This window comes from Cladosporium halotolerans, assembly GCF_011745625.1.
Source record: "Cladosporium halotolerans strain TM138-S3 chromosome Unknown Sca1, whole genome shotgun sequence".
NCBI lineage: Eukaryota > Fungi > Ascomycota > Dothideomycetes > Cladosporiales > Cladosporiaceae > Cladosporium > Cladosporium halotolerans.
The window spans coordinates 217,395-241,998 of record NW_027191452.1 but is presented as its reverse complement, the minus strand read 5'-3'; the positions used below and the strand labels follow the sequence as shown (position 1 = coordinate 241,998).

Genomic DNA, 24,604 nt, shown 5'->3' with positions numbered 1-24,604 from the left:
CCACAACGCCAGGCACTGCGTTATTTCGCACTTTTCGAAGTCGAAGACGCTTCCTCGACAAGCGACCAGCGACCACCGAAACCCGACGCCGCCGCCAAAAACATCACAGTGAGTACTGCGCAGTATCTTAAACGCAATCGCATACTAACAAAATGTTCAGATGGGTAAGCAATCTCTCCGTGTCGGCACTGCAGCGAGCGCGCTCCTGCACCGAAATTTCACTATGGGCTGAAAGAGGCGGAACACGAGCAAGACCTGAGCAGGGTGAAGGCTAAACAATGCACACACAACACACTGTCATGACGGTCGCTCGTTCGGAAATCTAAAAACAAAAGCCACTGCATAAAACTGTCCGTAAGACAGCGCTGATTCTGTTGCCCAACAGGTCGCCTGCAGGAGTACCAGGTCATTGGGCGCCATCTGCCCACTGACTCTCAGCCCACCCCGAAGCTCTACCGCATGCGTATCTTCGCTCCCAACACCGTTGTTGCCAAGAGCCGTTTCTGGTACTTCCTCGCCAAGCTCCGCAAGGTCAAGAAGGCCAACGGTGAGATCGTCAGCCTGAACGAGGTATGTCTGCCGTGGAAAGGGCCGCACGTGTCGCGTGCGACTCCATTCTACAGTCCGAAATCAAACTTTCGCGATACTAAAGTCGCTACTAGATCCACGAGAAGCACCCTCTCAAGGTCAAGACCTTCGGTATCTGGATCCGTTACGACTCTCGCTCTGGTACCCACAACATGTACCGTGAGTACCGCGAGATGACCCGCGCCGACGCAGTCGAGTCCCTCTACCAGGACATGGCCGCCCGCCACCGCGCTCGCTTCCGGACTATCCACATCCTGAAGGTCGTCGAGGTCGAGAAGACCGAGGACATCCGCCGCCCCTACATCAAGCAGCTCCTCGCCAAGGACCTCAAGTTCCCTCTGCCCCACCGCAACCCCCCGAAGAAGGGCGGCAAGAAGGTCTTCTCCGCCACCCGCCCCTCTACCTTCTTCTAGACGTATCGTCTTTCCTGGGCAAGGTGTTGATGAGACCGCTGCTTTGGTACGCCGGGTGGCTTGGTTTGCAGAACGTGTTCACCTCTCGCATATGGATTACAGTACGATAGGTAGCACCAAAAATATTCTCAGACCACCCCATTCTCCACGCTTGCAATTGTCAATGTTTCGTTCATACCCTTGTTTCGTTATCTACAGTCTCGACTTCGACTTGAATTGGTAGCCTTCCGGCACTGGACGATTCGTTGTATCGACCAGTTCCCACCAAGGGTATGCTCCAGGCGCATCGTGTTGCATTGTTCCCCCAAACTTGACTGGCCTCTTCTCAAGGAAAGCCTTGACCCCCTCCTTGTTGTCTTTGCTGCTGAACATTTCATAGATGATCCGTGAGTCGAGCAGATGTTGGCCCTCAGGAGAGCCAGCGTCGCGATACATCATCTCACGCATCAAATAGGTCGAAATCGGCGATGTGTTCTGGACAATCTCGTTCGCAATCTCGATGGCCCGAGGCAGCACTTGGTCTGGAGACGACAAGGTTTCCGAAAAAAGGGAGTTCAGCAGTGGGTGAGAGGCCGGATACGTGCTGCCAGTCGTCGTGAGATGAAGCGCTTTCGACATCCTGGCACATTGTCAGATCAGACCGCAGAGCAAGAACGATGCCTTCACTTACCCGATCAGCCTAGGCAAAAAATACGACGAGCACGCCTCCATCACCAAACCCCTACGCGCAAACACAAAGCCAATCTTCGCGCCCTCCCACGCAATCCGAATGCTCATCGGCAGCGTCATCGTAATCCCAATTCCCACAGCACTACCCTGCAGCGCCCCAATGACCGGCTTCCGGCACCTCTGCACCGCTAGCGCGACTTTGCCGCCTCCATCACGATGCTCTCGCACCGCTTCCTCGCCGCCCTGGAAAGCCGTCTCGAGATCTGCGCCGGCGCAGAAGATCTTCCCGTGGCCCGTTACTATGGCGCACTTTACGCGCGGGTCGACGTCGATGAGCGTGAAGGCTTCAACGAGCTCGGTCATCATGGTGTCGGTGAACGCATTGTATTTGTTGGGGCGATAGAGGGTTATGAGGATTATGGGTGTCGCCGATGGTGAGTCTTCTGGGATGTGCGAGAGGCGAATTTCTTTGAAGGGGAGGTCTTTGTACGATGGCGGGATGGGGATTTGGGTTGGGTGGGATGACATCTTTGGTAGTTGGTAGATGGACGTTGCTTCTTGACAGTGGGTTGTTCAATGTTCCAAAGCAGTAGCCCCTGTCTACAGATTATATTATTTCCCAAGGACGAGTGGACCATCGGTTACCATCCTTTGAGGCGGTTATTGATGCTGGACGTGGAGAAAGAGGAGGCGTTGTACCTCGGCATCCCACACGCCTGTCAGCAGCACGCCAGGCATTCTGCTTTTAGTGATAAAGGCAGGGAATTTGGAAGATTGCCAAATTAACCCCCCGATAGACATCTCCACCGTGATTGTGGGAGAATTGATGCTCGTTCGGGACTTCGGATGCAATGGGGGACCCGGCCTGCGAGAAGGTGCGCAGTGGTGATCTGTGGAGACGATGAGCGAACGGGCATAAGCTGCGAGATTCCGCTTGCACTTAGAAGCCATGTATTGTTATTCCTGACGGTCATCCGTGTTCCGCAGCGAAGACTTCTTCATCACATTTATTCTTGATACGCATATCGTCTCATAAGATTCAAGACTTGAGACGATCCATCAAAGTATACATGACTAGACCCGCCCACCTTTGCTGCATTGCCGAACACCTTGATACCACACCTAGCTCAGAACGAAGTACCAGCAACAAACCAAAAGCAACATGACGCCTCCGCCTCTGATCACGCTCGAGGAGCACTTCTTCTCAAGCTCGGTCAGCTCGAACATGGACAAAGCCTATGTAGAACAATTCAAGCATGTCCCCAGCCTGGAGTCCAAACTCAAGAACCTCTCGGACCTTCGTCTGAGCGACATGGACGCTGGCAAGGTTTCATTTCAAGTCATCTCACATGCGCCAACGCCTGGTGCTCCCACTCCACAACAATGCGTCGAGGCGAACGATCAGCTTGCAGCAGCTGTAGCAGACAACCAGACTCGCTTTGCTGGCTTCGCTGTTCTGCCCATGGCTCAGCCTGAGGAAGCAGCCAAAGAGCTGGAGCGCACGGTCAAGCAGCACTGTTTCGTTGGTGCCTTGATCGACAACCACGTTCTGGGACAATACTACGATGGACCTGAGTATCTTCCTTTCTGGCAGAAGGTCCATGATCTCGACGTCGCTATATATATCCACCCGACATGGCCCTCCGACGACATGGGCCGACGGTATGAAGGCAATTTCACCGATGGCGCTTCTCGCTCACTCTCTGCGTCTGGCTGGGGCTGGCACACGGAGACCGGGCTTCACTTCCTGCGTCTGTTCGCGAGCGGGCTTTTCGACAAGCTTCCAAAGCTCAAGATCATCGTGGGTCACTTTGGCGAGATGCTGCCCTTCATGTTAGAACGAATCTCCGTGCTGAGCCGTCGTTGGGGCGACATTAAGCGGGACTTTGCCACTGTGTACAAGGAGAACTTGTGGATTACTACAAGCGGTGTTTGGGGGTTGGCGCCGATGGCTACCATTCTGGCGAACACTCCTGTCGAGCACGTCCTGTATAGCGTTGACTATCCCTTTGCGAGGAATGAGGATGGGCTAGATTGGATTCAGAAGCTCGAAGCGAGCGGGATGGTGACGAAGGAGCAGCTGGATTTGATCGCTTACAAGAACGCGGAGTCGCTGTTGGGTATCAAGGCGCCAGCGAGGCAGTGACGGAGGCATATGTATCATCATGCCGATGTGCACGTGAATAAAAGGCACAGGTGAACCATACTGAAATTGCTGACCAAGTCAGTGATCTCTTTTCACATGACTCCTGCTTGAGACGGTGTTGTGCTTCGTTCAATTGCTGTGTTGGCCAGGCATGAGATCGAGGCGTATGGCACGGTACATGCAAACGTGACATGTGCAGGCTTCCTTCAAACAAGACTCAGCCCCTCAGCCCTACCTTATGTTTATGCCGTCACATCATTTGCGCTCCGCTTTCAGCCGGGATTACAGTACGGTTGCTATGGCTTGACGCCACTATCGCCGTGTTTTCAGTGACTTGTCATGTCTGAATGGTCGTGGCAGCAATCGAGAGTTGCTTTGTCATCTTGCATGCAGGCAGTGAGTGACAAGCAGGTTGAGCACGGCTTATTGCCGAGGAAGTAGTGAACGAAAAGGCGGTCACGTTCTGGCGGGCAGTGAATGATGCTGGTGGGCGTGGTGGGGTTTTCAAGGAGGCGGCAGCGGCCGCCGCTGCCTTTGCCCAAACCGGTCCGTGCGTTATCCCTCACCAAGTTGTTTCTGAAAACGCTGCCAACCCCCACCAAACACTCACGAACCGCCTCGCACGTGCTACACCACACCCACTCGTAGCCACAACCTCGATACCCCGGCTCTTGCCCGAACCAAGCACACACAACCTCTTCACGAACCCATATCGCGACTTTCGCGCCCACACACGTCCTCAAGATGGCTGAGCAGCAGACTCCCACCTTCAAGCTGGTCCTGGTCGGTGATGGTGGTACCGGCAAGGTGAGCATACGCGATTAGATCCGGCGGTTGCACGCTTTGGGCGTGCTCCGACCAAGAAGCAGAGCAGCAGCTGACATAAACATCACAGACCACCTTCGTCAAGCGTCACTTGACTGGTGAGTTCGAGAAGAAGTACATCGCCACGCTCGGTGTCGAAGTCCACCCTCTCGGTTTCTCCACCGTACGCATCGCCCGATCCTAGAAGTCGCAGAACGCGCACAAGAGAACCGTGCTAACGAATGAACTCAGAACCTGGGTCAGATCCAGTTCGATGTTTGGGACACCGCGGGCCAGGAGAAGTTCGGCGGTCTTCGCGACGGCTACTACATCAACGGCCAGTGCGGTATCATCATGTTCGACGTCACCTCCCGTATCACCTACAAGAACGTCCCCAACTGGCACCGCGACCTGGTGCGCGTTTGCGAGAACATCCCCATTGTCCTGACCGGCAACAAGGTCGATGTCAAGGAGCGCAAGGTTAAGGCCAAGACCATCACCTTCCACCGCAAGAAGAACCTCCAGTACTACGACATCTCCGCCAAGTCCAACTACAACTTCGAGAAGCCCTTCCTGTGGCTCGCGAGGAAGCTGGTCGGCAACCAGACTTTGGTAAGCGAGCCGGACTGAGCTCCATTCAAAATCACAGCACTAACCTCCTCTGCAGGAGTTCGTCGCCGCTCCCGCCCTTGCTCCCCCTGAGGTTCAGGTCGACCAGGAGGCCATGGCCGCCTACCAGAAGGAGATGGAGGCCGCCGCCAACATGCCGCTGCCCGACGAGGAGGACGCCGACTTGTAAACAACTCGTCACCAACCTCCCACATTGTCCGGCTCGCCACGACGGCAGTGAAGATGATGACACCCCGCAGCCAGCAAGAAAACCGGCTGTTGGGGCACGAGAATGGCAAACCCAACCAAAATTAGCATTAGAAAGCGACAGCGGCTGAATATATCTTTACGACGGAATCAGCGAGCGTCCCTGCTGCCGTTGGCACACGCGGAGGAAAGCGAGCGAGCGGATGGATAGCTAGGGCTGCTTTTTTGACTTATTGACCTTTCTTCTCCCCATAAACTGAGGCGGAGCCCGCAACGAAGCCTTTGGCTGCTTGTGAGCTTCGACGAAAGAATTTCTTTACTTTCTTGATACCGATAACGAGAGACGCGAACAAGGTTCTTTCCCTCAAACGTTCACATGTATTCATTAATGGTTCTCATTACTGGGTTTGGCGACTCAGCACTCGCAAAGCTTGGTCCCCAAGCGACGTAAGACAAGCCTCATTAGACGAGAACCTCCTATTCAGGCCGAAACTATCATTAAGGCCGGCAAAGCCGACTCCTGGCATGAAACTCCTCAAAATGCATCGAAAGAAGATATCGCAAGCGCACGGTCTACATCCTTCCGTTTGAACCCTGGTGTTCGACCCAGGCACACGCCGGTCACGGTGAGGACTGCGCAAACGTCGTTAGCTGTGCATGAACTTTGGGCCGTCGATGCTGGAGTATGCTCACCTTTCACGAATTTGGCGACATCAATGATCACGACCTTCTTTTGAGGCTCCGGCCAAGGCGCAGAGATTCGCCCAAGATCTCCAAAGTTCGGACCCAAGACGCTCGTCTCCGCCTGCGAGAAGGGCATGTTCATAGAGGTGTCCTTCCCACCAGTCTGATCAACCTGCTGGAAATTCATCCATGAGCCCGTCATAGCGTCCGAGTAGCCGACGTTGCTGAGCCCGCTCACTTGCACGTTGCCCACCTCATCCCACCTGTTGAGATCAGCTTCGAACTCTCGCAGCTCCGATCGTTGCTCGTGGTCCCACGGCGACGTGCTCGTCCTGCTCCCGGGCACAGTCGAAGTGCGCGTGGACGAATCCGCCGAGACCCGACTGCCGTCTTCCGGCGTCTCTGTGACCTCGGCCTCGACGAAGGACATTGTCGGGTCGATGTGGATGCCCTTGGCGGCGAGGTAGCCCTCGATGTCATACGGGTCGAACCACTCGCCCTCGAAGCCCGCGATCTCCACGCTGATGTCGACCGCCGGCCGCGCCTGCACCACGTTCTCCAGCAGGTTCAGCATCTGTGGGCCGATCATGCCCAGATGGCAGACTTGCTTGCGCGCGGGCAGCGGTTGGCCAGTGGGTTCGCGCCGCGGGTAGTGCGTGCCGCAGCCGCCGATGTGGAGCAGAGGCGCCTCCCAGAGGTCCAGTGGCTCGTCGAGCCCGCGGTTGAGGATGCGTTTGATGTACGCAGCCATTCGGGTGCGGTCTCGACTCAACAGTGAGAGCTTGAAAACGCGCTCATAGGTGTGAGGCCGTCGCCCGGGGTCGAGCAGGAGGTGGTAGGCGGACTCTAGGCAGGCGCGGTGGAGGCGGCGGGCCAGGGTTGTTTCTTGGAAACTGTAGGTTTTGGGAGCGGCGAGCTCGCTGTCCAGAGAGATGGTGGGCTGGGTGAGGCCGTTGATACCGGTGTTGTCGAATGGATTTGCGATTGGCGGTTTTGCCGTTGGCTGTGTCATTGACTGGGCCATTGCAGGGACGTTGAAATTGTCCACCAGCTCGTCGAAGACGTTCGGCATATACATCGTGTAGCCCATGCCGATGTCTGGCCGCTGATTTCGTCTACCCTCGTGGCCGAGAGCTGCCTGGTCCATCCAAGACGCCACATTCTTCGCATTGGGCACGAGGGAAAGTTCCTCCTGGCTTTGGTCTACGGGCCGCCCGATCTCCTCGACTGGAGGTACAGGGGCCACCTCTTCTCCATATTTAGTCTCACCAGGCCTTCGAACAGTCTGCATGAAGCCGACGAACTGCGTCGCGATCTCCGACATGTCATCGAGCTGGCCCTCCGTCAAACCTGTTGAAACCAGACGGTCCCTGAAGTCACCGAAAGCCTTATTCATACATTCAATGGTACTGGTGAGATCGGAGACACGCTTGCGCAAGTCATCCAGCGTAGTTTCTTTCCTTTGCCGATATGCTCTTTGGGCCAAGCGGATTTGCGTCCGTCGACGCTAGCAAGAATGTCAATGTTGAACGATGCCGAAAGTTATAGAATGCAGGTGTGAAGTACGATACTTACGTCTTGCGCCGACTCGTCAGCTTTCTCAGTCCTGGGCCTCCCTCGCCTCTTCGCGCTCTCATCGCTGTCCTCTGAAACGGCATCGCTGCGCTTGCGCTTGCGAGAGGCTCTTTTGGCGGGTGCGGGTTTCTCCATATTGAAACCTGAAGCTAGAGCGGCGTCTGGAAGACTCTCAACGGCCAATGAGCCCATACTTGTCTTACAAGAATCGTGTCTGATCAATAAAACACCCGTAGCTAAAGTGTAAGCTCTCGCCCAGCTTCGCGACGACCAGGCGCCCACGGCAGCTAATAAACAAGATCCCGCACACTAAGCAGCTAGAGCCGCAAGTCGCGCCATAAGGCAGCTGTGTCAGCAGGTGGGTGAATAGTTAATACGGCCGTGTTGTGGCGCCATGGAAGGAGCAGGCTGGGGTGGTGTTACAACCGCGGAGCCAGTGATTAGTGATCACGCACGCATCGAGCGGAGGCGAGGGCCCCGCCGTCGCCGAACTGGGGTGGCTTGGCCCTGCGCTTGTAGTCAGCAGCCCGCAGGGTTGAGGAGCACGACTGGGGTTCTGTGTCACGTACCGTGGTTTGTAAAGCTTGCGATGGGCGGGATGTGATAGTGATTGCTGTTTGGTCGTTTGAGATACGATGTTTGCTTGTGGTGACTTTGTAACTTCGAACAGCTTTCGCATGTGCCCTCCACGAGTGTGAGATGTCAATCCAAACACATACGAGCTGGCGAAGACGTGATGAGGGTGATAGATGACAAGACGATACTGATGTCAGGCCTATACAGAGCCCAGGCTGATCTCAGGTACAGTAGATATCGTAAAGTGCCGCTACCTCGGGATGTAAGGTGAGGTAGCAATATCCAATTCCAAACCTTCCGTCTCCTCTCTTCTCCTCCCCTTCTCCTTTGCGTCAGTAACAGGAGCGCCGCTAAAGATTGATGAGTCAAACGGAATGACATATTTTCCCGTACCAGTGCAACCGCGCGAAACGATAAACGCTGCCAAAAACAAAAGGTCGATCAAGTTCTCGCTCCTCCGTTTCCCCTATTGACTGCTCCATAAGTTTAGCAATAAAAGACAAGACAGAAAAATGGACAAATGCCAACCGCCGACGCTCCCTCCTCCTCATCTTTGAAAATAGACAGAAGGCAGAATTCCCGAAGAACTCGCTGATGACTCCGAAGGGCGTGCGTGTGCGCAAAGAAATGTGCGGTGAAGCTTGATGTATGTTCTCAGGAACAGTAGTCGAAGCGAATGCGATAGGATTGGATGCTTGCAAATGGAACAATAACGCCGGGCTCCTGAGCTTTACTATAGTAAACCAAAGAGGTTACGGAAAGAATTGCGGTCGAAAAGTGAGGGCTGAGATGCTCGCCTCACGAGATACTCAGGAGAAGTCGTAATGCGCCGTGCGATGATTATGCTGGTAAGAGAAGTCGGTGTTGGTAATCAGACGGTAATGCCGAAGCAACATCAGCGCTTAGCTGCTGTTGGATCGCATCAAGAGCTCCTACTCAGTGTCAGCAATCATCTGTCCTTGTGCGCACTCATGAAACCCACCCTCTGGATCGGATCGTCCTGATCCGCGGTCTCGGGACTTGGAGACGCTGCCCCTACGGGTCCTGCGTCGGTGAAGCCGCGGTCGACCAGACCTGGTCGGCGAGGTGTTTGCGCCCTGCTAGCATCTGGGCTTTCATCAGCCCCTTCTTCTCGAATCCGGCCGCGGCCATCGTTTTTTCTTTCAAGCAACACACCGCCTAACGTAGCACATTTCAGGAGTGTCTGGATGAGCTGGTTTGGCTTCAGCGGCTTGCTCAAGTACTCGTCCATTTGTGCCTGAATGCATTTTTCGCGATCTCCCAACATGGCGTGCGCCGTGAGCGCAATGATGGGAGAGCGCGAGAGAGCGTTTGAAGCTTCGTACTCTCGGATCTTGGATGTGGCTTCGAAACCGCCCATGATAGGCATTTGAACATCCATGAGCACGACATCGAAACGCTTCTTCTTGATGGCCTCCAGGGCTTCCAGACCATTGTTGGCCACTGTGACTTTGTGGTTGTGTTTGGTCAGTATCTTAACAGCGAGTTTCTGGTTGACGGCGTTGTCCTCCGCCAAAAGGATGTCGAAAGACCTAGAGTGGTCCAGAGAGCTTGGAGCAGCTCTGCCTTCAAGCGCCGGGATGAGAGCATTTCCGAGGTCGACCGGAAGGCATGGTGTAGTCATGTAGCTAGCAATGCCGTTCTCCAGCGCATTCTTGAAACTGACCGAAATTGATGGCGCGAGCATGACGATCGGAATGTACTTAAAGCGCTCGGTGTTACGGAGCCTTTGAGCAGTCTCACCATCATCGACAATGATGCAGTCGTAGGCGTCAGCCTTGCCAAGCTCCGGCCATCCAGCTGTTCCGTTGCTCACAACCGTTGGCACCAGATTAAGCTCGCGAATGGCTGCGGCAATCTGATCGACACAGCCGGTGTGACCACTGTCGATGAACAACACTTGGTGCTGCCTGTATTGCTGTAACTGCGGCTTGATTCGGGTGAGGTCAGTCGGCCCGATTTTAACAACTGTCGTGAAGAAGAAAGTGCTGCCAGCGCCGAAGCTAGACTCGACCCACATCTTTCCTCGCATGAGAGTGACCAGTCGTCTCGAGATAGACAGTCCAAGACCAGTACCACCGAATTTGCGGGTCGTTGAGCCATCGGCTTGCTGGAAGGTATCGAAAATCAAATCAAGCTTGTTGCTGTGGATACCAATACCCGTATCGGACACGGCAAACTTGACAACGACTTCATCTTCTGCGCAAGCAACGCTGTTGTCGGCTCCAATCTTGACGCGCACTTCACCGTGCTCAGTGAACTTGATGGCATTGCCTGCCAAGTTCAGAATGATCTGCCTTAGTCTGAACGAGTCACCAACGATGAAGTCGGGTACGGAGCTGTCCACGTCATACACGAGACTGATGTCCTTCTCGTTCGCGCGGACGGCCAGAGACTTCAGACTGTTGAAGACTTGGCTTCTCAGGGAGAATGGCTCTTCTTCCAAAATCATGCGGTTGGCTTCGATCTTGGAAATGTCCAGAATATCATCGATGATCGTCAGAAGACTGTTGGCCAGGGAGAACACAATATTGAGCATGTCTCTCTGGTTTTGCTCGAGCTCGGTGTCCAAAGTGAGCTGGGTCATACCAATGATACCGTTCATTGGAGTTCGAATTTCGTGAGACATGTTGGCGAGGAATTCGGACTTCGTCTTGTTCGCAAGTTCAGCGGCTTCACGCTGCTGGTTGTTCCGCTGGATGGACTCCCGCAAGCTGGAAACCATTTTGTTGATCTTGTTCTTGAGCTCGTTCATCTCGCCAGAAGCTTCGACGGTGATGGTCTTGGAGAAGTTGCCCTTCATGGCTGCGTTTGAAATGTCGCCGAAAGCGCGCACCTGCGACGTCAAGTTCTGAGCCATGGTGTTGACGTCGGCTGTGATCTCCTTCCAGCGTCCAGTGATTCCCTCAACTTCGGCTTGACCGCCCATTTTGCCGTCAACACCGACGTCGCGGGCAACGCGCTTGACAGCGAGTGACCAGGCGTCCAGTCGAGTAACCATGTCGTTGATTGTATCCTTGAGGGTCTGAATTTCTCCCTGCGCGTGCACGTCGATACTCCGTGTCATGTCACCACGCGCAATGGCTTGTGTGACGTCCGAAATGCTGCGCACCTGGTTGGTAAGGTTTCCGGCCATTGTGTTGACATTGTCGGTGAGATCCTTCCATTTGCCCTCCACATTCTCGACTTGTGCCTGTCCACCAAGGGTTCCTTCGGTTCCGACTTCTCTGGCGACCTTGCTGACTTCGAATGCGAACGTACTCAGGCGGTCAACCATGGTATTGATGGTGATCTTCAAAGCCAAAATCTCGCCCTTGACTTCCGCCTGCACCTTCTTGCTAAGATCACCGTTCGCGACGGCTGTGGTAACTTCAGCAATCTCGCGGACCTGAGTTGTGAGGTTCATGGCCATGCCGTTGACGTTCTCGGTGAGATCTTTCCAAGTACCCTCAACACCGTGAATCGTCGCCTGACCGCCCAAGCGGCCCTCTGTACCGACTTCACGCGCTATCTTGGTGACTTCTTGGGCGAATTGCCGCAATTGGTCCACCATGGCGTTTATGGTGCTCTTCAGCTCCAAGATCTCACCTCTGCATTGCGCTTTGACTTTTTGTGTGAGGTCACCCTTGGCAACAGCTGTGGTCACATCGGCAATATCACGCACTTGGGCCGTGAGGTTGTTGGCCATTGCGTTCACATTTTCCGTGAGATCTTTCCACATTCCTCGAACGCCTTCGATCTGAGCCTGTCCGCCGAGGACACCTTCAGTGCCGACATCGCGAGATACACGGGTGACCTCGGTAGCAAATGTCCGAAGCTGGTCCACCATTGTGTTGATGGTCTGTTGGAGTTGGAGAATCTCGCCTCGCGCGGGGCGCTCGATCTTGCGACTCAGGTCACCCTGAGCGACCGCGGTAGTGACAACCGCGATTTCTCTAACTTGATCGGTCAGATTTCCGGCCATGACGTTGACTGTGAAGTATTAGCTATCCTGGCATAGAGTGCATCACACTTCAAAACCCACCGTTTCGAGTAAGCTCGGCCCAGATGCCATCGACACCAGGCACTATCGCCTGACCTCCAAGACGACCCTCAGTACCGACCTCTTTCGCGAGATGAGTGACTTGTCCGGCGAATTCTTGCAGTTGATCCACCATGGTGTTGATCGTGTGCTTGAACTTAGCAATTTCGGGATCCTTCTCCATGGCGTGAATGAGCACCTTTTTGCTGAGATCTCCGTTTGCCACAGCTGTGATAATTGTTCCGATCTCCTTCAACACCTTTTGGTACGTTGCGTTGATCTGTGCATTCTTCTCGATCTCACGCTTGAGTTGTTCGATAGATGTCGAGCTGCCGTAGCCGTCAAGCACCGCTTTCGTGGCAGCTTGCTGGTGGTTCAACTGCGATTTGATACCATCGATAAAATCCCTTTGACTCTTAATCTCTTCTGCTTGTCTCTCGACATGCTCCCTCAAAAACGTGAGTTGCTCTTCAGTGAGCTGTCGAGGCTGGTGCTCCTCTCCATCGTTGCTCTTGGCCAGGAGGCTGTTAACCCAGGACTGCGACCGCTGACGATTTGACAATCCTTGGTAGCGCGGCGGATTAGGAGGGTCGCTTCCGAATGCTGTCGAGATTGGCTCGTTCGGCGTCACTGGAAGTGAGCCGGTGCCGTTGCTCGCTCTCGCTTCTAACACTTGTATTCTTGCGGAAAGATTCGTCAACTCTCGTTCCAAAGTCTTCTTCTCCACCGTCTCCTCTCCGGGCAGCGTGATTCTGGTGGCTTTGAGGCCATTTGCAATGGCGGAGGCCGGGAACGAGCCATCGCTGAGCGGCGAGTACTCTTTTGCAAAGTTGGAGAGGATCCTGGCGACGGCGGCCGAGGTCTCCTCGTTGGGCATGGCGGGGAGGCGCAGGAAGGAGGAGGTGAGGTCTTCAGAGGTGCATCTGCGCTTGACGACGTGGTTTACTGCGCTGCCCGACCACGCAGAGGCGGAGCGTTTGGCCAGGGTCGTTGTGTGTGGCCGTGAGCTATTGCCCGGCCACGTGTTGCGCTGGCTGCGCGGGTCGCATAAACTGGTAGTGTGTCCAAAAGGGGGGTAGGGAGGAGGCAGCGGCGATGTCGCAGGAGGAAGTGGGCGTGACGTGAGGTGGACGGGGGTGCGAGGGATCCGAGGGCGCGAGGGTGGTGGTGTGGTGTGCAGGCGAGCGCAGGGAGATGAGATTGCACGCGCTCGATCCCGGATGCTAGCAGGAGGGCTCTCGGGTGGAGAGGCCCGGCGTGAACACAGGGTCTGCCTGCACGCGCGAGTTGGGTTGGCACTTGGGGCGCTAGCGGCGGTGGGCTAAGGCATCCATGCGCGGACAAGGGTGGCAGTCTGACAGCCCCGAGCGCGCCGTGTTTCCCCCGGCCTGCGTAGCGAGGGTGGCGAGAAAAGACACCGCGGTGGCAAGGCAGACGGAAAGGCAACTCATCGCTCACGTGCGCGGTCATATGTGCAGGGCCTACAGGTGCAAGGCAGAGGCGAAAGAGCCGCCGGCCACCACGCCATGCGTGCGCGTACAGCGCTGTGCCAGCAACAGGAGCGACTCGCGATGGCGCCTCCTCGATCGTCGGCTGTTGCGCACCGAGCCGCACGCTCTGCATGAATAGAATCGCGCCGAAGCACGGCATGTGGATAGCAGAGTTGGAGCCAATACTTAATGGCCGCGCTATACGACAGTGGGCGCCAGCCTGCCGAACACCACGAGAGCGCGGTGGGCGGCCGCGCCTGTACGAAGCGACTCGCGCGAGTATCGCCGGCCGCCCGCCCTCTCGCCTGCGGTTCCGTCATGCCGTGCCCAGCGGCTCGCTCGCTCTGCATACTTCCACCACTCCTATTTGAGCAGGTGCATAGGGTGAGGCGGTCTCGTAGGCAGGGGGTTCCAATCGCTCACACTCGCTACCAAAGGCTGTTCCGCAGCCGTATCAGCGTGGCACACCGTCTGCAATGGTCCGCGTGCCAGCCGACAGCCGCATCGTCATGCGTCTTCAGCGCTACAACAAACGCTTCTGCCACCGCTGCCGTCGGCACCTGTAGCCTTGTCACCAGACGGTGAGCCAGCAGTCTACCCTTGCTGGCGATCTTCTCCCAAGAACGTCCGCCGTTATTCGACCATGTGTGACTGGGGATCCCGACCGCCCAGCTTGACAGTCAGGGAACTGTACATACGTGACCGCATCGCGCAGGCGTGGTTGGCTGACAGGGGATGTGTGCTGCTCTGCTCGTAGCGTGCCGTCTCCGCGACAGCAATCTCCCTTGAGCCAGTCAGCAATCTCCACGTAGGTGTAGCGCTTCATCTCCCAAGCACCTTTCACCGTACAGAAGCCGTTGATAGTGAAACTGCAGATCGGCCATTCCACCCCTGAGGCATGTCTGCGTCCATAGCTGCCGGCCTTCGGACTCGAAGCCGACTCCTAGGTACCGTACATAGCTACGTAGCTCGTCTTTGAACATCACGAGGCCACCCCACATTCCTTTCTCAGTGTGGGGATCGCATGCAGGGCGGCACCTGGCATCAGAAAGTTTGTGGGCGCTGTGGGCATATCACGTGCCTCTAGTTCAATTTGTTCTACTCTCCGAGAAACATGTCGTCTTCATAATCCAGAGAGAAAGAGCACATTACCAAGTTCTCTTTTTCCTAGCTAGGTTAATCTGAGAGATTTGGAGGGATTCACTTGATTTCAGATTCTTATCGACCTCAAAGTTTCGAATAAACAATGGCGGTTGCACGTCGAGCCAAGCCGAACGCAGAGCCTGATGGCTCTATTGGCCTCAGCGCCGCGGTGCTTCTTCGCGCCTGTGCTTTTACAAATTCTCGATGCGGTCAAGTGCCAGCCAAAGATCTAAAAATGCCGCCGAAGATAGGGCACCGCTATTGCCGTGCGCGCTGATGGATATCGGCAGATGCAGTAGCTCCTTTCATGTAGAATTAGCCAGCACAGGCTATTTGGCTGGATTCTGTCAGGTAACTTCCATCCCACCAAGCGCCCAGAGGTACTTCTACATACCCGTCATATGCAAGGATAAATGCTTTCATAGTACGTCAGTAGTTGCTCGTAGGGCTGAGACTCTTTAACCATGAAATATCAAACTTTTCCCTTGCCCACAAAATGCAGTACCTAGGCTGCTTCCTTCGGCTTTGAATTGCAAACCTGATCTATCTCTTCGCAGAGCCTTTGTCCTATAGCTTTCTTGGAGAACCGGTAGCAGCGTCAGGTTCTTGCATTCGAAAGATTGGTGGAGATTGTCTCCGGTGCGACAAGAGTCGCTGTATCGGTATTCAACCTCAGGCTGTCGACATGGCACTATGCGGTTACTATGGGGTCCCGAAGCGTGAAACGCGTAGCAATTGAACGTCTTCGTCAGTCCGTCAACTTATGGCTGATGAGTTTCGTATCTTCCGATTTGCGGCCCCTTCTCCGTCCAATCGCGTGAGCAGTGGAAGTTGCTCTCCGACCGTCGACAGCAGTATCATTTGGCGAATGTTGAACACATCTTGGATCCATCCCGATGTCCCGCTGTCTCGCGCGGTGGTGTGTGCCCTTTGGCCTCTTCCAGAAGCGTGACCGAAGGCAAGCCGGAACCCGGCACATGTCAACGAGAGCTCGTTGGGAGGCAAGGGACCCAACACTCGCCACTGAGCACAGGAGGCATTCTCGGGATGACTGTTTGTCTTGCGGCACAAACAGATTTGGCGGAGAGGCTATGCGGAGATTGGGGATGCCGCGGCTGGAGTCCTAGTCCAGGGCAAATCGGCAGCTCACTCGCCTGCGCTAACGCGGCTGTGGCGTTCTGGCCATGCTATTTTGAACCACTCTGCCGTCTTGTTGTGAAACTACTCCTTGAATCCTACGAACTCTAGCTGGTGCCTGGAGTCAGACCTGACGGGCTGCATAACTATAAAGTTTCCTCTGCAGGTGTTCCCTTCCGTATTCGCCGCCCATTCTCATCCATTTGACCTACAAGGCAATAATCAAACGTACCGCGTCTGCAAGATCTCTTTCAAACAAAGCCGTTCCCAACACCCACCATGCGTGCATCTACCAACACCATCCTGGCCACGGCCACTTTCGCAATTTACGCATCAGCTCGTACCGACCTCGAAGGCTGCACAAGCACCGATGTCTCCAGTCCCGCCGGTGCTTCTCTGGCATGGTACGTCCCAGGCACCGGTGAGCTCTGCGAGTTCCTGGACTGCGGCGGTGGGCGTGCGCCGCCTAAAACCACTGTACCTGGCTGCCCACAGTATTCGGGTACAGAGACTTACTCCCCGAGCTTCCTCCCTGGATACCAGGCCGCCGCAACCTCAGCTCCTGCGACAACTGCCGCTGCGCAAAGTACTGCCGAGTCAGCAGACTCGAGCTCCGAGGACGTTACCACATCCAGCAGCTTCGACTGGAGCGCGCTAGAGTCAGACACTGCCATCTCCAGCTGGGACCTTTACACGACTCTTGGATCTGCCACTGGCCCTATTCCGGCCTCTACCGCTACATCTGAGGCTGGAATCACGTCTTCCCCTGCCTCCAGCCCGCTCACTTCGGAGAGCAGCACACTCATTGCGCAGACCACCGCCGCTGCCGGTGCTGCATCCAACGGAACAACCACTGGCGGACGCCCTAGCAATGGCACCATTTCCAACGCGACAGCGAGCGCGAATCCCAGTGCTCCCATCAGTGGAAGCAATGCGGCCGGCACCGCCCAGGCCTGGGTTGGCAGCGCCGGTCTTGTGATGGGACTTGGCGCCATTGTTGCGGCTTTGTAAGAGGAGTCATCGAAAAGGAGCTGCGACATTTCAATAAACAAATCTTGCACGTGGTTCTTTCACGATCCCTCAAATCGTTCTTTGAACAACAGCACACTTAATTGGGAGGAGCCTCAGTTGGCGGGTGGTTGTAACACGGCTTTTTGATCACACCTGCCACATTGTAACCAGTACACTGTGAAGATACTTTGTAATGATAATATGCCCAACCGAGAATCATTTACGTGCGTTGAACCTTTGTGTTTTCATTGTTCTCAACTGCCCTCCATGCATCCGGAAGTCTGTGGCATATCTAGCATCTACATGGCGCTGACTCTGGATCCAATCGCCTCAAATCAAATGCGATAGAGGCCTAGATAAATGTACAAACATCTCAAAACATAGAATAAGCAACAGAAAGCCCCAACATTGCCTTTGTGTGGTCCTTCTAGAAATGTACACTACTGCGGACTTTGTGTGGTCCTTCTAGAAATGTACACTACTGCGGACTAGGCGCATCGTCTTGAAATGCATGGTGACGTCTCCGGGGAAGCGAGCTCCACGTGCACTGGGCTTGCATTGACGCTAGAGCTTCAAGGGCTTCTGCAAGTCTAGAGACGATTGAGACTCAGCAAGCGCCGACCACGAAGTCAGCTACCTCTTCCACACCCAGAGAGGTGTTCATAAACCTCCTCAGCCTCTCGCCGATAAAGCGACAATGTCAGTCGCACCACCACGCGGCGGCCCAAAACGCGGCCCGACCGTACTCGTAAGTCACGTCACCGCTGCACTCTCTCAACCCCGACCGTTCCCGTCACTGCACAACGAGCAGCCTGTCTTTTCCGCCGTTCATGGTTGACAATATGGCTGTGTATAGGTCACCGACTCCCGCGACGAGCCTCGCGCGCCCAACCGGCCCTCGCCGCAGCGCCAGAACACCCGCATCATCAGTGTCGACAACGTCCTACAGTATGCCTCGGAGATTCCGTCCGCACAGCGCCGAGCACCACCCGGCGCGCGCCCCTCGAATCACACCCGGACACCTTCAGGCCGGCACCCTTTGAATCCCAAGCTGGGCGGCCGGCTGCCGGAGAATGCGACGTTGACGCCGAGAGGAACTCCTGTCAGCGCTCCGCACATACCGACGAGGAGCAGTAAGGTCAGCGAGAAACTGGTTTTGCTGCCGGAGACTACGGAAGAAGAGGATCAGTCGGACGGAGACGAGGATGACGAGGAGGACGCTAGGCCGCCAGATGACGAGGAGCTGAAGATCAGGAGGGCGAGGAAGTCTGGCAAGAGCCGTGCGGAGCGATTACCAAAGAGTCAGAGGACAGCGGAAGCACAGCTGGCGCGGGTTACGGCTTACTGCACGGCGCAAAGTTACAAGCTCAGGTCGATGGCGACATTTGTGAAAGACCAGCACGGAGCCAAGACGAAGCTGTACGATGATTGCCTGTACTGTGTCTACCAACTTCCTTTGCTTGGCGGCAGCGACGGGTATAGAGTCCGAAGTTCGCCAGTTGTGAAGAATCCTGGTGGGAGAAGCATACTGGACGAACAGATCGAGGCTAATGAGAGGCGAGAGTACCGTGAAGGTTGGCGGGATGAGAGCGACGAGTATTCGGTTGTCGGCAACGAGACGTACAACACAATGATGCAGGAACAGCAGGCCGCGCATCAGCAGAATCTGGACGAAGAGGAGCGGGAGCAACGAGAAAGCCATTTCCACGAGACGAACCACGATTCGCCAGAACAGAATCGGACAAATGGCGAGCTTAGACGGGAAAGCACACACAGCACTGGTTCATCAGGAATGTCTTTCCCATCATCAGGCCACGCAATATCCCCAGATGCGCATACGGTCGCCGAGCTTTTCATCTTCAGTTATGGTGTTGCTGTCTTCTGGAACTTCACATCCAATCAGGAGAAGGACCTCCTCGCCGACCTCACGTTCTCTTCCGCCGTCCCCACACTCACCCCCTCACACTCAAGGCAGCTTTCACAAAAGGCTTCAATGCAGCTCTCCGCTGCTGCCGCTGTACCTCTGCTCACCCGACCTTTGGATGAGAGCGACTTCGAAACGGAGGAATTCCATTTCGAATACGACGAGGGGATTGAGAAGGCCCGCATTTACAACGATATGATCACATTACGGACGAGCGACCACATGATCAAGCTAGCAATGAGCCACGCCATCGGACAGAGCACGAAACTCAGCTTCTTCGAGGAGAGAATGCAGCGAACCATGGCGGAAGCTCAGTACGTGCCCAAACAGCTGGCTCTGGAAGGGCGTTTGGGTATGAGCCGAGCAGAGGTCGTTGCATTGGTCGGCAGCCTGTTTGAAGGCCGTGTTGATGTAAATCTTTGTAAGTTTCCCATTCTACCACGTACTCCTAACCGCAGCGCTAACAATATGTCCTTCACAGCAAGCAACATGCTCGACACTCCCAAGTTCTTCTGGGACTCCGAGCCTACCCTCCACCCTCTTTACCAGGGCGTGCGCGAGTACCTAGAGATCAAGCCGCGCATCCAGGTCCTCAACGAGCGCTGCCGCGTCTTCCTCGACCTGGCGGAGATCCTCTCAGACCAAATTGCGGACGTCAAGATGACCCGCATCACGTGGATCATCATCGTGCTGATCATCATCAGCATTCTGGTGACGTCCACGGAAGTCATTCTGCGTTTTGGTATTTTGGCGGCGGGCAAGGGAGATAAGGACGGTGAGCTGATGGGCTCGTGTAATTGCTCGTCTGGTTTGGAGGGGGTTTGGAGCGTAAGTGGTTCGTCGTTGGGTGCGTTGGAACTATGAGGTGTGAACTAAGTCACTTTGTATTATGGAAGAATGCGGCTCTACTGGTGGAGGCGTCTGTGAGATACATGTATTATGGACACATATTATCATTTTTCGGCAACTCGTTCTGTTCTTTGTTGTGTGGACATCATGAACCTAGAAGAAAACGACTCCGAAATGGGGTAGGTAGGGTTAGGGTTGGGGTACATCACCCGCCCCTTTCATCATTATGTCAATGGTCATACTTGACACCTAGTGCTGATATGCACTTTTGATTGTTTTAAGGTTGTATCTGGCGGGCGACGATCGTTGACGTTGGCCGTATGAATGCTGGCGATACCTTGGGTCGTGAGTCTGTTGGTACAGCAGCTCGAACACTTTTTGATGCACACCGAAGCAACGACTTGGAGGCAATGAATCAAACATAGAGCACTCGAGGGGTAGTCACTCAAAACCATGATAGACTATGCTATACTCTTGACTGGGGAAAGGTACGGACGAGAAGACATGGACTTCACAGCAGCATCGGCCTTGACTTCACGACACGCACACCCCTGGAGCCCCTATTCCTGTCTACTTCTGCACCACCAGCAGTTACCTTTGACGAGAGTCACGCAACGGCAGATATCGAAAAACCGCAACACAGCACTTCAAAACAAAGAAACTCGGGACTCACAAAGAGCCCCGGCCGACCTTTCTTTCACTGCCCGGCAACTCCACACAATAGCACTGTGTTATGTGAAAGGACACCCGCATTGTGTTCTACCATTTCACCATGGAGCCTAAAACTGAGCCTCGTCGCCGCAAGGTGCCGGCCTTCGGCTCTCGAGTAACACTTCCAACACCGAATCTATTTTGCCGTCGAGACACAAAGAGATACCGGTATCATTTACCTGTTTTGACAAGAAGAAAGCAGAACCAGAATCAACAACTTGTCTGGCCACGGCAAAGCCAACATGGCGAGGAGGGGCAGCATCCAGGAGACCCCTCCGTCAACGCCGCAGCAGTCGACGAAGACGAAGAGGCCCTACTGGGCTGGCACTGAAGAAGAGTACCAGCCCCCTTCTACTCCATACACACCCTCTACAGAGAAGAAGATCCCACGCAAGCCTGTACCGACGACCGGGATCCCCAGTCCTGGCTTCGTCTACAAGCCCGTCGAAGGCAACCCGTACCTGCCTTCGCCGACGAGCACAAAGGCCCCGAGTTCGACTCACAATCCGATCAAGCACAAGCCCGTCGAAGGCAATCGATACTCGTCTTCTCCATCTAGCTCGAAGAGCCCAAAGGAGACTCACAATCCGGTCAAGCATACGCCCCAGAAGAGCCACAACGTCGAAGATGAGTCGCTGCCCCCGAGGCCGCTCTCTCCGGGCAGCATTTTCAACAACGGGAAGCCCCAGCATGTCTCCTGGGCTCCTGAAACGGGCAACAAGAGGAAGTACAGCGGCTCCTTGAGCAAAGGCTTCGACAGCATTATCCGGGCCGCGTCTACGGCCAAGCACGCGATGTCGTCTACGAAGGTCCCGGATGAGGCTCCAGGCCCGAAGATCTCCAGCCCGATTCCTGGCTCGTTCAGGAGGAGCGGTATGACGCCCAACGACGACCCGGAGCCCCTGGACCTCGTCGGTCTCGAAGTCGCTCAGGCGAATGTCAGGAAATATGGGCAGGCTGACCACACTCTCGCTACGACGCAGGCTCTCGCCGTCGCTAGCAGAGCCTCTGCTCTGGCGAAAGATGTCAGGAAGGCGAAGAAGGAGTCTCCGGCTTCGCCGAGAACCCCAGAAACTCCCACTTCCCCGACGCATAAGATCCCCAGGAAGCCAGTGCCCAAGCCACAGCCTAAGTCGACTGCTCCAGCGCCGGCCCCGAACCCTCGCAGAGTCATCAGCACTGCTTCTGACGCTGTTACCACCTGGGGACAGATCATCGATGCCGGAATGGACGAGACCTGGGTCAAGGAGGCCGAGGCTAAGCAGCAGGTGAGAAAGTCCAAGCAGTCGGCCGGAGCATCCACCGGAATACCCAGAACTAACCCCGTCCCAGATTCCCAAGAAAGTTCGACGCGAATGAGTCCGGCGCCCTTGCGCATCAGCAAGCGGCCGAGCGTGAATCAGGAAGCCCCGTCAGCCCCTGCGCCGGAGCAACCGTACAAGAGCGCTGTTGTCCAAGCCGTCAGGTGCTCGAACTGCGGCGGGAAAGTCGCGGTTGCAGCGGTGGAAAAGCACACGTGCGAGAGATACCCGCCGCCCCGTCAATCTCGCGAAGCATTGTACGCTGCCAACTTTCCGTCGGACGCTCCCGAGGACGAGACTGAAGTCATCGTCGATACTTTCGTGCGCAGCCAGCATACTAGCTGGGTTGGCCAAGGGAAGTCGAAGGACGGCAAGACATCGTGGTCGCACCAGGATCGCGTCGGGAGTGGGAGTGAAGGGAGGAGGACTTTGGAAGGCTCCGATGCTGAGGAGGGCTCGAGTAGTCTGAAGAAGATACTGGGGATCAATTAGCATTTGTAAGATAACGAGAGACAAGAATTGTAACATCAATAATAACGTCGACCTTCCCGTTTGCGTGTTCTTCAACCAGCCGCGTGTTCGAGTAGCCCAAAGTCTCGTCTGTAATGAGCTCCATGACGACGGACGTCTTGTTGGCTGCCAGAGATGAGATTTTTATGGAAGCGCTGTCGCGTCAAAAGCCTGAAGTCCTTTGCCATGCAGTTGGCATCTGAAGCGTCCTTGTCCAGTCGCTAGGCGACGCATGAGTAGTGGCAGGTAACCCCACACTTATCATTCAAACATGTGCTGTATCGTATTTCCTCGTCTTTCTCCGGCCGAAATCGATTTATGAATCTTTGGGAGGCTAGTAGCTCATGTGTCGCAGAGAGGCGCCTTAACGCTTGATTCGGAGAGCCTGCTTGTGCCTAGCGCACCAATGAAGACGCGTCAACAGCCGCAGAGCACAATAGTGCCCCGTTAATCAAGTGTAAGTACATGGTTCATAGCACCCTATTCTCAAATCAACCCGGCGCTCACAGATTCCTCGTAAAGTCGTAATGTACATCCTTTTGCTAGTACTTTGTCATCTCGTGTGCTCTGGTTTGGCCAATTCGCCCGCAAGCACGCATGTCTCGATCAACATCGTAGACCAGGCCACAATTGGCATCGAATTCACTCTCGACCGCGTCATTTCGTCCATATCGCTGCCGTACTCTTCGTCCGAGGGACTCGTCGAAAGACAATGCGGGCCCAAATATCGCTCTTTGATGACGAGCTGCCTTGACTTGAGCGAAGCAGCGCATTCAAAGGAGACATCTCCGATAGATCCATACGCTGTGGAGTGGGGACGACCCGATCGCCGGAGAAATTTGAAGAGTACAATTCCACGTCGAGACGAGTCGTGGACTGGCTGGATACGTTCTTGGGTTTGGGACACGGCTGAAGCGTCTCTCGACGGAATCCTTCAATTTGAAAATTTTCCTGGCGATGAAATGGTCGAAACCCTCGCCGAAGAGATCATCGCTCTGAGGGAGTCGTAAGAAAGCGTGTTGAAGGCACGGTATAACCACACACTCCCAGCCTGGCCTTGCGTCACGCTGGCGGCGCCCAGCTTACTCTGGACGACAATCGCACCTGAGCCTGAAGTCGACGACATGGCCAGCTGGGACTGGCTGACAGGCGACTCGGCTTGGTTCCTTACCATCCTGTCGAGATTCTCCGGCGCCGTGCACAGGGCGGGCTTCCGACAATCAGCGAAAGACGATCCACTGTCGATCATGGAAAATCACGCGCTGATCGGGGTCATTCCGGCGGGGTTCTACGCTGTCAGATACGGGCATTTGAACAGAACGGCAATCGGGGAGTGGCTGCCCATGACATGGACTAGCATCAACATTGATCTCACTGAGGAGGCTCTCTCACTATGGGCTGATGGACCAAGGTGCGAGTGGACGCCGTGGAACACATTCACGAGTCTGGGAGTGCAGGCTAGGAATGGTATCGAGCGTGCGTCGTACTGGGACCAGGTTGTGGGCAAGGTGATGGCCCTGCTGCACAGCATCGAGACGGCAGATAGTCCGTTGCGGGTCGTATTGACAGGCACGGGATGGTCGCCAGACGATCCTGCTTGTCTCGAGAAGGCGATGCAGGCGGAGGCCAAGCTCAACAATACCACCCTGCATAGGCTTGATCGCTTTGCCGTGAGTCGAGCAGCTGCTGAGACTGGCAGGGTGACTTTGGCGACCGACGGCATATGTACGGTGGGTATGGGTGCGATGCCCGAGAATGTGGAGGAGGTTGCGCCTGCAGATCAGACGCGGGAACTGTGATGAGGATTGCGTGTCTTGCGGCTACACTGCGCAAGGCGTGCAGCGATATTGGGTCGATTGCAGAGCAAATGCACGCATCGGGATCAAGTAATCATTTGGTTTGAGGCATGATACGGCACTTCGAACGGTCGCCGGAAAATCACATGTCCAGGTCGCCTGTCGGCTCAACGACGCGTACATTGACTGGGAAGACCGCTGTGGCGTGTTATATGGTCGGGAGGTTGGTGTTTCAGGTGGATGGATGTGCGCGACGCGTGAGGTGAGGGGCCCATCGCTCATCCGAGAAATTGAGGCCCGTGAGTTTGTGATGAAGTGATCACCTCTGCATATGTCTTCTCTCCAGAAGAATAAGGATCCTTCTTCTGGACTAAGAAAACCAGATTGTTGGCCAGATAGCCTCATACGTTGCCTGTACT

The 24,604-nt window shown here is 55.2% G+C and overlaps 8 protein-coding genes across 8 annotated transcripts; 5 read left to right on the top strand and 3 right to left on the bottom strand.

Moving 5' to 3' along the window:
• Window positions 1-299: 299 nt before the first annotated feature.
• Window positions 300-1,151, top strand: RPL20B (60S ribosomal protein eL20; the record flags this gene model as incomplete). Its single annotated transcript, XM_069368697.1, has 3 exons — window positions 300-312; window positions 386-570; window positions 663-1,151. 3 exons carry the CDS (start codon window positions 300-302, stop codon window positions 999-1,001), a joined length of 537 nt encoding a protein of 178 aa, XP_069234081.1. The 3' UTR covers window positions 1,002-1,151.
• A 42-nt stretch (window positions 1,152-1,193) lies between these two features.
• WHR41_00090 (uncharacterized protein) lies at window positions 1,194-2,293 on the bottom strand (the record flags this gene model as incomplete). The annotated part of the gene is made up of 2 exons (XM_069368696.1): window positions 1,672-2,293; window positions 1,194-1,620 (listed from the first exon to the last, which is right to left on the bottom strand). The coding sequence occupies exons 1-2, from the start codon at window positions 2,196-2,198 to the stop codon at window positions 1,194-1,196; spliced, it is 954 nt and encodes a 317-aa protein (XP_069234082.1). The 5' UTR covers window positions 2,199-2,293.
• A 539-nt stretch (window positions 2,294-2,832) lies between these two features.
• WHR41_00089 (uncharacterized protein) lies at window positions 2,833-3,816 on the top strand (the record flags this gene model as incomplete). The annotated part of the gene is made up of 1 exon (XM_069368695.1): window positions 2,833-3,816. The coding sequence occupies one exon, from the start codon at window positions 2,833-2,835 to the stop codon at window positions 3,814-3,816; it is 984 nt and encodes a 327-aa protein (XP_069234329.1).
• Window positions 3,817-4,406: 590 nt separating this feature from the next.
• Window positions 4,407-5,805, top strand: GSP1 (GTP-binding nuclear protein GSP1/Ran). The gene is made up of 4 exons (XM_069368694.1): window positions 4,407-4,623; window positions 4,712-4,804; window positions 4,873-5,232; window positions 5,288-5,805. Exons 1-4 carry the CDS (start codon window positions 4,561-4,563, stop codon window positions 5,417-5,419), a joined length of 648 nt encoding a protein of 215 aa, XP_069234328.1. The 5' UTR covers window positions 4,407-4,560; the 3' UTR covers window positions 5,420-5,805.
• Window positions 5,806-5,971: 166 nt separating this feature from the next.
• On the bottom strand, window positions 5,972-8,140 carry WHR41_00087 (uncharacterized protein; the record flags this gene model as incomplete). Its single annotated transcript, XM_069368693.1, has 3 exons — window positions 7,696-8,140; window positions 6,130-7,627; window positions 5,972-6,069 (listed from the first exon to the last, which is right to left on the bottom strand). Exons 1-3 carry the CDS (start codon window positions 7,885-7,887, stop codon window positions 5,972-5,974), a joined length of 1,788 nt encoding a protein of 595 aa, XP_069234331.1. The 5' UTR covers window positions 7,888-8,140.
• A 292-nt stretch (window positions 8,141-8,432) lies between these two features.
• Window positions 8,433-13,482, bottom strand: WHR41_00086 (uncharacterized protein). The gene is made up of 3 exons (XM_069368692.1): window positions 12,317-13,482; window positions 9,254-12,264; window positions 8,433-9,203 (listed from the first exon to the last, which is right to left on the bottom strand). The coding sequence occupies exons 1-3, from the start codon at window positions 13,188-13,190 to the stop codon at window positions 9,174-9,176; spliced, it is 3,915 nt and encodes a 1,304-aa protein (XP_069234330.1). The 5' UTR covers window positions 13,191-13,482; the 3' UTR covers window positions 8,433-9,173.
• A 2,880-nt stretch (window positions 13,483-16,362) lies between these two features.
• WHR41_00085 (uncharacterized protein) lies at window positions 16,363-17,094 on the top strand (the record flags this gene model as incomplete). Its single annotated transcript, XM_069368691.1, has 1 exon — window positions 16,363-17,094. One exon carries the CDS (start codon window positions 16,363-16,365, stop codon window positions 17,092-17,094), a length of 732 nt encoding a protein of 243 aa, XP_069234333.1.
• A 613-nt stretch (window positions 17,095-17,707) lies between these two features.
• WHR41_00084 (uncharacterized protein) lies at window positions 17,708-19,985 on the top strand. The gene is made up of 3 exons (XM_069368690.1): window positions 17,708-17,842; window positions 17,951-19,439; window positions 19,500-19,985. The coding sequence occupies exons 1-3, from the start codon at window positions 17,792-17,794 to the stop codon at window positions 19,880-19,882; spliced, it is 1,923 nt and encodes a 640-aa protein (XP_069234332.1). The 5' UTR covers window positions 17,708-17,791; the 3' UTR covers window positions 19,883-19,985.
• Window positions 19,986-24,604: the final 4,619 nt, after the last annotated feature.